Source organism: Mobula hypostoma, chromosome 8 (genome assembly GCF_963921235.1).
Source record: "Mobula hypostoma chromosome 8, sMobHyp1.1, whole genome shotgun sequence".
NCBI lineage: Eukaryota > Metazoa > Chordata > Chondrichthyes > Myliobatiformes > Myliobatidae > Mobula > Mobula hypostoma.
This window is the reverse complement of record NC_086104.1, coordinates 130,479,144-130,492,126: the sequence shown is the minus strand read 5'-3', so window position 1 is coordinate 130,492,126 and position 12,983 is coordinate 130,479,144. Positions and strand designations below refer to the sequence as shown.

At 44.6% G+C, this 12,983-nt stretch overlaps 1 protein-coding gene across 1 annotated transcript in view; it reads left to right on the top strand.

Annotated features, from left to right (window-relative positions):
* LOC134350264 (lysoplasmalogenase TMEM86A-like) overlaps window positions 1-8,499 on the top strand; it is a 33,513-nt gene extending 25,014 nt beyond the window's left edge. Inside the window, exon 3 of the mRNA XM_063055292.1 lies at window positions 7,892-8,499. Within this exon, the coding sequence (XP_062911362.1) occupies window positions 7,892-8,322 (431 nt within the window). The 3' untranslated portion in view covers window positions 8,323-8,499. The remainder of the gene's footprint in view (window positions 1-7,891) is intronic.
* The last annotated feature ends 4,484 nt before the right edge of the window (window positions 8,500-12,983 follow it).

The window sequence follows — 12,983 nt, the reverse complement described above, 5'->3', positions numbered from 1 at the left end:
TTTTTAGATTTTTGAAGATGAGCTTTATTAAGTCTAGGGCATTTCCCCTGCCATAGATAAGAGGAAATAATAGAATCTAACCCATCGAAAAAAGCTTTAGAAATAAAAATTGGTAGAGACTGAAATAAATACAAAAATTTAGGAAGGATATACATTTTAATAACACTAATACGACCTACACATAGACAAGGGTGACCAAACCTGAATCTTTTTCAAGAAAAGTCAAACTCTGTTTTGTAGAGTTTAGGAGATTGGTAAAATTTTCTTGAAAAAGGTTCTTAAAGTTCCTTGTTACTGTAATGCCAAGATAAGTGAATTGATTATTAACAACTTTAAAAGGGAGGTCCTGAAATACTAAAGTTTGTGCTTCTCTGTTGACTGGAAAGAGTTCACTCTGATGTAAATTAAGTTTAAACCAGAGAGTTGACTAAATATATTAAGAAGTGAAAACATTGAGGGTAAAGAGGTAGTCGGGTTTGATATAAAAAGTAAAAGATTGTCAGCATAAAGGGAAACTTTGTGCTCAACACCTCCCCTCCAAATCCCCATTAATTCAGCACAGCTATGAAACGCAATGGCAAGTCGCTCTACAGCCAAATCGAAGTTACTCTTAAAGGGACTTAAAGGGCAACCTTGGCGAGTGCCGCCTTTAAGACTGAAAGACTGGGTTAGCTGAGAGTTGGTCAAAACGGAAGCAGTAGGACATGAATATAACAATTCAAACAATTTAAAAATCTAAAACTTACTTTGCAAAGGAGGATTTATAATGGGATTCTTCACATAAGAAAAATAATTGGCAGATTCTTTCTTTTTTAATTATGCGCCCAAACTGTGGAATTCAATACCTAAAACTGTAAGGGATGCAGGCTCAGGTGACAATTGTTAACACCAGCTCAAAGCCCATTTATTTAACCTGGCCTCTACTGACATACTTTTGTGTTTTATTTTCATTTTGCACTTTATCCCACTGAATAGCAGTTAGAGCTACATTGTTTGTGTGAGCCGACTCTGCTAACAGCCACGGGACTCTGCAGTGAGAAGGCCAGCTTTCATAAGCAATATACGTCTAGGATTGATATGATTCGGAGTTCAACCAAACAGAAAAGTCGCGACGTTCCGATTAAAGAAACCTTGATTTGAGCGAATGCTGTGTAAATGCTGCCCATACAATCACATACCCATGCAACACCATATTCAAATGAATTTCATGATTTCAGGGCCTCCAATCCATTTGTAAATGGAAGTCATGGGGCAGGATGTAACCATCCCCATGTGCATCCTCTGCCAGTCTGGCTAGGAGGTTTCCTGGATCTATAATTCCTCCTTATCTCATCTTCAGCTTCTCCAGCTTCAACTACCCCATGTGAACTTTCCTGTCTAGCAGAGGATCCTCCCCACCCCACCCCCACCCTGTCTATCACTCATACTTTCCGGCAGCTCGGGTCACCCTGGTCCATGACCGAACTTAGTTTCCCTCAGATTAAGCAGGTAGTGCTGAACATCTTCAACCGCTGCTGGAGCTAACCGGCGAGACCTCTCTCAGAAAGGGGTGTCCTCGGTCACTCTAATAGCACACCAAGTACTTTTGGAGCAACTCAGTGGAAATGGCATCTGCGTGTTCCATCACCTTCTCAGTTAATCCCCTTTTCCATTGCTCAAGCATCAGTGAGTCACCAAAGTTGCAGGACTTCGATACTGCCTTGGTCCAGGGGACCGTTCCTCTTCCGTTTCCCCCAGAAAACTAGACACTACCGTCACAGCGAGAAGAGGGGCGATCAGCACCCACGTCTGTGAGGCAGTTTCTCCAGCCTGAAAGAGCAGGCAGACGGCTTCCCTCCTTCCTCCTGGAATGTGTGCTTAAACTTCATCATCAGATCAACTGCAGTTTCACAGCGCCAAAAGCATCTTCCAGAGCCTGCAGGTAAATAGCAGATGTGGCTAATAGAGTTTCTGCCTTTAGGAACCTCACTATATCAGCTGCCAGAGCCTTTAAACTCTTTATCAATCTCTGTCTTTTCTTATTATATGAGCACTGCTGTTCATCCAGTAACTGAGGTGTCTGCTCAGTCCAAACCTCGTATTCTTCTTCATCATCGGGTGTGGACTTGACCCCAGAGAATACTCCCAGCCTACAATAACTTTGGCTTTCCGCAGGTACACTTCTGCATTTATCAACCAGTGATTAACAGCCAAAACCAGCTCGGAATTTAAATCAGCTGCTGAAGGAACCATTAGAACTTTCACACCAGACAACTCTTTTCCCTTACTTCACAGAGACGAGATCAACTCGTATTTGAAGTCTTCACCCTCAGCTACGTGCTCCCCTTCTCAACTGACACAACATATTTACCAGCCAATTGGTCAAAACACCCTTCAATCAGTATGATTTTCCCCAAAACTTTTACAGAGCTTGGAACTCTGAATAACAGTTCATCGGGAATTCGGACATCAAACCCTACACAAAACACAAGCATTATTTGTGGATAATCACTTTGATGCGCATCAAACCTTAATCCCTATGGCATCCATAATAAAGTACCTTAGTCACGTTCTGTGATTAAACACAGGTTTAAATGTACGAACCGCTTATCAATTCTTAACAGCAATTACACAGCATTCAGCGAATCCCCGGATAATGGCCCCCACAAATGTAACCCCCTCACTGGGCTTGCATGCAAACTTGGCCCCGGTAGCCAGCCCTGCTAACAGCCATGGGACTTAGCAGTGGGAAGGCCACCTTTCATAAACAATATACATCTAGGGTCAGTATGATTTGTGGTTCAACCAAACAGGAACTTCGACTTGAGCGAATGCAAAGTAAATACCGCCCGTACACAATTGTCCTTTGGCAAGAAATTACAGATTGTACACTGCATGAATTATAAAGGAAGTATATTTACAAATTTCAGCTTCATTGAGCAGTTAGTAGGAAAAAGAAAAAAAAAAGAAATAAAAGGACCCATTATTGTTAAACCAGTCCAAATGTGCACATAAAGTTGGAGATCATCCTGGATTTCTCTTTTAATTCAGAATACTTCTGGTGTTTTCACTTATTGATTTCTGTATGTTATGTGTGTTTGGAATGGCTATATCTATTAAATAAGTTGTTCTTGCTTGTTTATCCTATATTATTATATCCGGACAGTTATTATGGATTATCCTATCTGTAATAGTGGATCGATTATTATTATAAAAGGTAGACCGTACTAATTGATCACAAGGACGGTAGAATTAGAATCGGGTTTGATATCACTGGCATATGTGTGAAATTTGTTGTCTTTGCGGCAGCAGTAGAATGCAAGATAAATATAGAAAAGAAAACTGAATTACAGTAAATGTACATGCATATTAAAAGAGTTAAGTTGAAGTAAGCAGTGCAGAAACAGAAATAGATAAAAAAAAGTAGTGAGGCAGCATTCAAGGGTTCAATGGCCATTTAGAAATCGGACGAGAGAGGGGAAGAAGCTGTTGCTGAATCGTTGAGTGTGTGCCTTCAGGCTTCTGCAGTCAATGTCACTGGCCCCACCACATCACCTCTGCACCCTAACCATTCACTACTGCTCTGCCCTGCCAATGGCCTGGGCCACGGAAAGATCAGTTGCTACCTTAGGACTCTATTTAAACCTCAGACTGAACGACTGAAAGATGAGTTTTATTTGTCTCATGTATATCAAAACGTTGAAACGTACACTGACAGGCCTCTTTTCCACTGAGAATACTCTGTGGGGGCCAGCCCACAAGCTTTGCCATGCTTCCAGTGCCAACCTAGCATACCCACAGATACGAGGCCTAACAGTACGTCTTTGGAATGCGGGAGGACACCGGAGTGCCCGGAGGAAACCCGCTGGCACGGTGAAGCACTACACTAACCTCTAAGCTACCATGCCGCCCAAGTTGCAATTCTGTCATTATTTTCTCTCGATTTCTTACTTCCTCTTGCATAAGGTTAGCCTCCGTCTGCCCTTTACCGGAATCCTCCTTCATGCCAACGTTACCCCTGAGCTCTCCCAGCCACTGTGTTGTCAACCAGCCTCCTACCTAACCCTTGCCATGCCCGTGAGGAGTTTGTACATCCTCTCCGTGACTGCGTGGGTTTCTTCCACATTCCAAAGATGCAAGTTAATTGGTCACACGGGTCTACTTAGGCTGCGTGGGCTCGTTGAACCAGAAGTGCCTTTTACTGCACCCTGTTTCTAAATAACGCACTCCATGAACTTATCCAAAACCACGCTGGCTACATCCTAACTTGCACGCCTGCTTTCTGCTGATGGACCCTGATTTTGCCCAGACTGTAATACCCTGATGAAAGTTTCATCTCGGCAGACAAGCCCCTCTGACAATTCTTTTCCTTCACCCTCAGACCGGCCCCTCCACCCCTCACCCACCCAAAAACATCTATAATTCCTACTTCAACGCTGCTCCAGCACCAAGTTCAAGTTTACTGTCATCGCCATACACACCCAGGGCACAAGTGGCATGAAAATTTGATACTTAAAGCAGCACAGTATAAACATAAACTACATAATTAACATTTAATTAACATTTAATGACACAGGCTTCATGGTAGTGTAATTGGTTGGTTGGCTTCCATCTGTCTTGAAGGACAGTGGGTGATGATGATCACTAACACAAGCCTGGGTGGAAGGTATGGAGATCCTGAGATGCCCAGTCATCAAGATCCCCCTCTCGGCCTCACCAGTGTAGTCCAAAGGAAAGTTTATGAAGCAGTATGTTTGGCACCAGCTTGGCTGCAGGAGTTGCCAGGACGTTCAATGACGCCCAGGTGCCTGAGGGGCTCTACTCCGGATTTGCCGTCTGGGTTTACTCCCGTAGCGTTTGTCTCTCCTGAGGCTGCCTGCAAGGCAGTGGGGCTACTTACCCATAGCCGGGGATCTGGTTCATGAGCACCAGGGCCTGTCCACATGCCAGTGGGCCTGTGTGCTACGTCGTGCAGGGGTCAGACCTCTTCCCCGTCGCATCCTGAGTCCGAAAGGAGCTCAGCTTCTGTGGGTGGCCAGCAATGAGTCACTACGTGAGGCTTGCTGTTGGAGAGGCTATGTACTGGCAGGGAGAGTTCTCCTTTCCGCCAGACTGCTAGCCAGCAGTGGAAGCTGAAAGCGAGAGGGACAAGCACTACCCACTACACCACCACACTAGATGCATCACAACAGCCATTTTGGCACCATGGTAGTGTAGCGGTCAGCATTGTGCTTTACAGGGCCAACGACCCAGGTTCAGGTCCTGTCACTGTCTGTAAAGAGTGTGTACATTCTCCCCATGACCACAAGGGTTTCCTCCGGGTGTTTCAGTTTCCTCCCACATGGGTCACATGGTTAATTGGTCACATGGGTGTAATTGGGCGCCGTGAGCTCGTTGGGCCGAAGGGAGTGTCACTGGGTTGTATCTCTAAATGAGTAGGAAACACCTTCTTCAAACCTGAGCTTTGCAAAAGCAGGCTAACTAAACACTAAACAAAGAAACTCAACAGGATAAAGCAGCCATTTGATTGGCACTGCTAAATTTACCCACCACGAAACTCAAGGCAGTTACTGGTCCAATCTATCAAACATGGCACTGCTCTTCCCCGAGAAGAGGTGTAGAGGAGCACCACAACGTGTAGCTTCCCTCCAGCTCACACACCATTCGGACTGGAATTATATCAGCATTCTTCTGCTGCCACTGGGTTTGAATCCTGGAACAGCCCCATTCATCACAATAGGAGCAATTCGGGATCGAATATTAATCGTGATTTTTCCTTGCAGTGTCCACGGCCGGAAAAAAGAATAAATGAAAAATAACCCATTGTTGTTGTGCCTCCAGCCCACCAGACGGAATCTCTTCCTTCTCCCCACCTCTCCTTGAAGTTGTTCATTAAGCCTTTCTCAGTAAGCTATAGGTCATAATAATAGCAGAACCACTGAGAATATTCGGCAGATTAGGCAGCATCAATAATATGGACGATCTCAGCATTTTCCCAGGCAGAAAAATCAATTGGGCTTCTCGGTTCTGACCAACGTGTGTTGAATTTTGTATGCTTTAATATTTCTGTGAAGTAGCCTGAATCAGGTAACTTTTGGGAGCACAAAAATATATTACAAATAAAAGATTTCTCCAATGAGTAAGGGCTTGTTTCCTATGCTGGTACGTCTGGTGATTGGTGGACACTCTGTGCTGGTCTTAAACGTGAGATTAATTGGCTGCAACAAATTGCACAAAGTAAGAAATGTCGGATCTAGATATCGAGAATTCCCAATTCTGATCACTAAACATGAAGTGAGTATGCTCAGAGAGAAAGCTGTTAGGTTCTGCTGTGATAGCATTCACCACATGACTCCTCTTGAAGAACAGCCACAAATCAAGTCTCAAAGTCACTAGTACCTTCAGCTGAAAAAGCAAAATAAATAGAAAACTGCAGAAAATATCAAACTGAATTGCAAAGAAGCAAGCTGCTAGCGGAACTCTGCAGGTCCGGCAGCATCTGTAGAGGGAAATGGACAGCTGATGTTTTAGGTCGGGACTCTACATCTGGACTGAAAAAATAAAGTAGGGATAGCCAGTATAAAGGGATGAAAGGGAGAGGTCCTACCCCATCCCTTCCCCTTACTTCTTTACACTGGCTGTCTCCCCTCTACTCTTTCAGTCCAGATGAATGTCGAGTCCATTTCCCTCCACAGACGCTGCCTGACGCAACAGCCCTTTTGTTTTTGCTCCAGAATCCAGCATGCAGCCTGCTGTGTCTCTAGTATAAAATGATACAGTACTGTACAGAAGTTTTAGGCACATATATGTAGCGTGAAAGCCTGAGACTTGCTCAGCACTGTAGTAAATTTATGTATTGCACTGTACTGCCGCTACTTAAATAAAAACAAATTTCATAACATATGTGAGAGATGATAAACCTGATTCTGATGTGGGTCTCTATTGTGGACTGAGAGTGGGAAGGGGGCAGGGAGAGGAATATCATGGTGGGAAAAAGGGAAGGGAGAAAGGAGGGAGCGGGAAGCACCAGGGAGACATTCTGTAATGATCAATAAACCAATTGCTTGGAATCAAATGATGCCTCAGGGATGGGAGAGTATGCATCTAACCCCCCCCACCCTGTCCCTGACTCTCCTTCCCCACCCCCACCCTGTCCCTGGCTCTCCTTCCCCACCCCCACCCTGTCCCTGACACTCCTTCCCCACCCCCACCCTGTCCCTGGCTCTCCTTCCCCACCCCCACCCTGTCCCTGACTCTCCTTCCCCACCCCCACCCTGTCCCTGACACTCCTTCTCTGCCACACCCCGCCCTCTCCATTCCCAGAATCCTTTGCTCCTGCCAGATTTACAAACTCGCTCCCCGCTCCACGTCAACAAATACAGTACTGTGCAATAGCTTTAGGCGCCCTCGCTATGTATATGTGCCTAAGACTTCTGTTTCTTTTTTGGCGTGTGCCTGCGTGCGTGCGAACCTGTGTGTGTGCGTCTGTGCATGTGAGTCTGCGATGATTTCATGGCTTTTACAAGGCACGGAGCGAGAGAGAGGGAGAGAGAGACTGTGTGGCCTCTCCTCACACAGACATTTCCGCAGTATTTTCCCTTTATTTTACGAGGTTGAGTTGTGATCTCGACACTCAACCCGGCACGGATGGAAAGCGTACTGGGGAGTGGACCTGACTGGTTTCGAACCCGGGAACCTCCGCTCCCGGGTCTGGCGCCGATGTCATTACGCCATCAGCCGGCCCTGCCTAAGACTTTTGCACAGTACTGCATATTAATCATAATTTTATCTAAAAGCTGTTGTTCAGTAGGAGTATCAGGAAAAGGTAATATGCTAAGGTATCATGTGAAAAGCACAAATCAGACTGACAATGAAGAAACTGAAAAGATTGTTAACTCTGCTGTTGTTTCAGGTGACTCCTTGTTTGGCCTCGCACACGTCTGTTACATCTGGATGTTTGGTTTGAAGCCTTTCAACTTGCTGGCAGCCTTTTTTCTGGTGATTATAGGCACCATGTATTTGCTGTTCCTTAGCAGGTGTCTCTGGGATGAAAACCTCCAGCCCCTTCAGTGGGCAGCCTGCATCCACATCAGTCTAATAAGCACTGTGGCCTGGCGTGCCAGTGCCGAGACACTCTTCCATCAGCACTGGTCCTGGGTCAAGCTGTTTGCCACTATCGGAGGAATGCTTCTTCTCGTTTCTGATTTCACCTATGCTGTCAGTGCGTTCTGCTTTCCTGTGTATAACTCGGAAATGATTGTAGCCACCTATTATGTGGCCCAGATGCTCATCACAGTCTCAGCCGTAAACTCTGGGAATACAGTTGTTAAAAACAGAAAATAAAGCATCTTTACCGTCGTGTCACACTGTAAGGCAGCTGAGGATGTCACTCTGCAGTTGATGCTATATTGAGGTAACAGTAGAATGGAAACAAATCCTGTTATTTTTTTTCATTGATGCAAAGACACAATCACTCTTCTCCTTGTGTCTCCTCTTGCCTCGAATCAAATCTATAAAACAAATAAATATTTTCCTAATAAAAGTTGTTTATACTTATTCATTCCATGTCTATATCTCATCATCTTTTAATGGAGTTCCTGTGTGCACAGGAGGAATTTGCACTGGACTTTCAGAATTATGGGGTATTAATAACATAGAATCGGGCTGTTTGACCCAAATAATCTATACAAGTGTTTGCTTTGTGTGAGTCTTCTCCTTATTTTAGATCTCCCTGTTAACTAGCCCTCTTCTATTTGTTCCTCTACCATATGCATGATATCTTTTGTTTTGGACTCACCATGACAACCATATGACCATAAGATATAGGAGCAGAATTAGGCCATTTGGCCCATCGAGTCTGCTCCACCATTTCATCATGGCTGATCCATTTCCCTCTCAGGCCCAATCTCCTGCCTTCTCCCCATATCACTTCAAGCCCTAACCAATTAAGAATCTATCAACGTCTGCCTTAAGTATATCCAATGACTTGGTCTCCACAGCCATCTGTGGCAACGAATTCCACAGATTCACCACTCTCTGGCTCAAGAAATTCCTCCTCATCTCCATTCTAAATGGACGTCCCTCTATTCTGAGGCTTTGTCCTCTGGTCTTAGGGTCCCCCACCAAAGGAAACATCCTCTCCACATCTGCAGTAGGATCTTATTTCAATAGGTAATGCAAGAATCAAGTTCAGAATTACTGACATATACCATGAAATTTGTTGTTTTATGGCGGCAGTGCTGTGCAATACATAAATAATACTGTTACAATAAGAAAGCGAATACATTTGAGTCGTGCAAAAAGAGAGCAAAAATAGTGAGGTAGTGTTCATGGGTTCATGGACCATTCAAAAATCTGATGGCCGAGGGGAAGAAGTTGTTCTTGAATCACTGAGTGCTGGTCATCAGGCTCCTGGACCTCCTCTCTTACGGAAGTATTCAGAAGAAAACATATTCTGGGTGGCAGCCCCCTTCTTCAGGAATCTTCTTTTGAAGGCGACCTTGGTGGTGGGGAGGATAATGCCCACCATGGAGCTGGCTGAGCTTATAGCCCTCCGCAGCGTTTTCCCATCCTGTGCATTGGACCCTCCACACCAGGTGACGACACAACCAGTTGGAATGTTCTCCAACTTCCAAAGTAAATTTATTATCACAGTACACATATGCCACCATATACAATTCTAAGATTTATTTTCTTGCGGGCCCACTCAGTAAGTCTAAGAAACATAATAGAATCGATGGAAGACCGCGCCAACTGGGTGCCCAACCAGTTTGCAAAAGACAACAACTGTACAAATACAAAAAGAAAGAAATAATAATTGTAAATAAGTAAATAATAAAATATTGAGAACGTGAGATGAAGAGTCCTTGAAAGTGAGTCCATGGGTTGTGGAAATGTTTCAATAACGGGGCAAGTGAGGTTGAGTGAAATTATCCCCTTTGGTTCAAGAGCCTGATGGCTGAGGGGTAGTAACAGTTCACGAACCCCTGGTGGTATGAGTCCTGAGGCTCCTGTACCTTCTTCCTGATGGTAGTAGCGAGAAGAGAGAATGACCTGGGTGGTGGGGGTCTCTGATGATGGATGCTGCTTTCCTGCGAGAATGCTGGGAGGGCTTTACCTGTGATAGACTGGGCCACATCTACTACTTTTGTAGGATAAGCTGTTCAAAGGTATTGGTGTTTCCATACTAGTCTTTGATGCAGCCAGTCAATTTACTCTCCACTGCGCATCAATAGAAGTTTGTTAAAGTTTTAGAAGTCATGCTGACTATTTGCAAACCCTTAAGGAAGTAGAGGCATTGCTGTGCTTTCTTTGCAATTACACTTTATTGTTGGACCCAGGACAGGTCCTCTGAAATGGTAACACCGTAGAATTTAAAGATGCTGACCTTCTTCACCTCTGATTCTCTAATGAGGACTGGCTCATGGACCTCTGGTTTCCTCCTCCTGAAGTCAATAATCAGCTCCTTGGTCTTGCTGACAATGAGTGAGAGGTTGCTGTCGTGGCACAACTCAGCCAGATTCTCAATCTCCCTCCTATATGCTGATTCGTCACCACCTTTGACCTGGCCTATGACAGTGGTGTTGTCAGCAAACTTGAAAGCGGCATTGGAGCTGTGCTTAGCCACACAGTCGTAAGTGTAGAGCGAGTAGAGCAGGGGGGCGAAGCACCCAGTCTTGTGGTGCACCTGTGCTGATGGAGATGGTGGAAGAGATGTCTTTTGCCATTCCAGACTGACGTAGGTCTGCAATTGAGGAAATTGATGACCCAATTGCACAGGGAGGTGCTGAGGCCAAGCTTTTGAAGCTTATTGATTAGTTTTGAGGGGATGATGGTATTGAATGCTGAGCTGTAGTCAATAAAGAGCATCCTGATGTATGCATCTTTGGTGTCCAGATGTTCCAGGGTTGAGTGAAGAGCCAATGGGATGGCACCTGCTGTGGACTTGTTACTCTAGTGGGTAAATTGAAGGGGAATCAAGTCGCTTCTCAGGCAGGAGTTGATATCGTTCATCACCAACCTCTCAAAACACTTCATCACTGTGGATGTAAGTGCTTCTGGATGATAGTTATTGAGGCAGATCACCAAGTTCTTCTTGGGCGCTGGTTTAAGTGAGGCCTGCCTGACGCAGGTGGGTACCTCAGACTGCTGAAGTGAGAAGTTAAAAATCTCAGTGAACGCTCCAGCCAGTTGATCAGCACAGGTCTTTAGCACTTGGCCAGGTACTCCGTCTGGGCCGGATGATTTCCATGGGTACATCCTCCTGAAGGATGCTCACACGTCAACCTTGGAAACTGATACCACAGGACCGTCGGGGGTTGTGACAGTTCGTGATGGTTCCTTCATGTTTTGATGGCCAAAGCGAGCACAGAGCTCATCTGGAAGCAATGCCCTGTTGTCACCTGTGCCAGCTGATTTTACATTTAAGAGGTGACAGCATTCAAGCCCTTCCACAACTGTCAAGTTGATTCAAGTTTAGTCCGAAGAATACCAAAAGATTCTTCAGATATATGAAGTGCAACAGAGAGGTGACAGTGGATATTGGACTGCTGGAGAGGTAGTAATGGGGGGACAAGGAAATGATGGATGAACTGAACAAGTATTTTGCATCAATCTTCACTGTGGAAGACACTAGCAGTATGCTGGAAGTTCCAGGTGTCAAGGCTCATGAAGTGTGTGAAGTTACCATAACTAGAGAGAAGGTTCTTGGGAAATTGAAAGATCTGAAGGTAGATAACTAATCTTCCTTCAGTTAGTCCTGACGAAGGGTCTCGGCCTGAAACGTCGACTGCGCCTCTTCCTATAGATGCTGCTTGGCCTGCTGCGTTCACCAGCAACTTTGATGTATGTTGCTTGAATTTCCAGCATCTGCAGAATTCCTGTTGTTTGAGATAATTAACCTTGACCAGATGGTATACATCCTGGGTTCTAAAAGTAGTGCCTGAAAAGATTATAGAAGCATTAGTAATGATCTTTCAAGAATCATTGGATTCTGGAATGGTTCCGGAAAATTGGAAAATTGGAAATATCACTCCACTCTTCAAGAAGGGAGAGAGATAGAAGAAAGGAAACTGTAGGTCAGTTAGTCTGACCTCAGTGGTTGGGAAGATGTTGGAATTGATTATTAAGGATAAGGTCTCAGGGTACTTGGAGGCACATGATAAAATAGGCTGTGGTCAGCATGGTTTCCTCAAGAGAAATTCTTGCCGGACAAACTTGTTGGAATTCCTTGAAGAAATAACAAGCAGGGTAGATAAAGGAGAATCTATGGATATTGAGTACTTGGATTTTCAGATTGCCTTTGACAAGGTGCCACACATGAGATTGCCTAACAAGCTACAAGCCCATGGTATTACAAGAAAGATTGTAGCATGGATAAGGCAGTGGCTGATTGGCAGGAGGCAAAGAATGGGAATAAAAGGAGCCTTTTCTGACCAGCTGCTGGTGACTAGTGGTGTTCCACAGGGATCTGTGTCGGGATCGATTCTTTTTACATTATATGTCAATGACTTAGATGATGGAATTGATAGATTTGTTGCAAAGTTTGTGGACAATGTGAAGAAAGGTGGAGGGGCAGATAGTTTTGAAGAAGTAGAAAGGCTACAGAAGAACTTGTGCAGGACTCGTTAAAGGTTAATTTGCAAGTTGAGTCTGTGGTGAGGAAGGCAAATGCAATGTTAGCATTCATTTCAAGAGCACTAGAATAGAAAAGCAAGGATCTAATGTTGAGACTTTATAAAGCACTGGTAAGATCTCACATGAAATATTGTGAGCTGTTTTGGGCTCCTTATCTCAGAAAGGGTGTGTTGAAACTGGAGAGGGTTCAAAAGAGGTTCACGAAAATGATCCCAGGATTGAGTGGCTTGTCATATGAAGAGTGTTTGATGGCTCTGGGTCTGTATTCACTAGAATTCTGAAGAATAAGGGATGACCTCTTTGAAACCTATTGAATGGTGAAACAGTGGATGTGGAGAGGATGTTTCCTATGGTGGGAGATTCTAAGA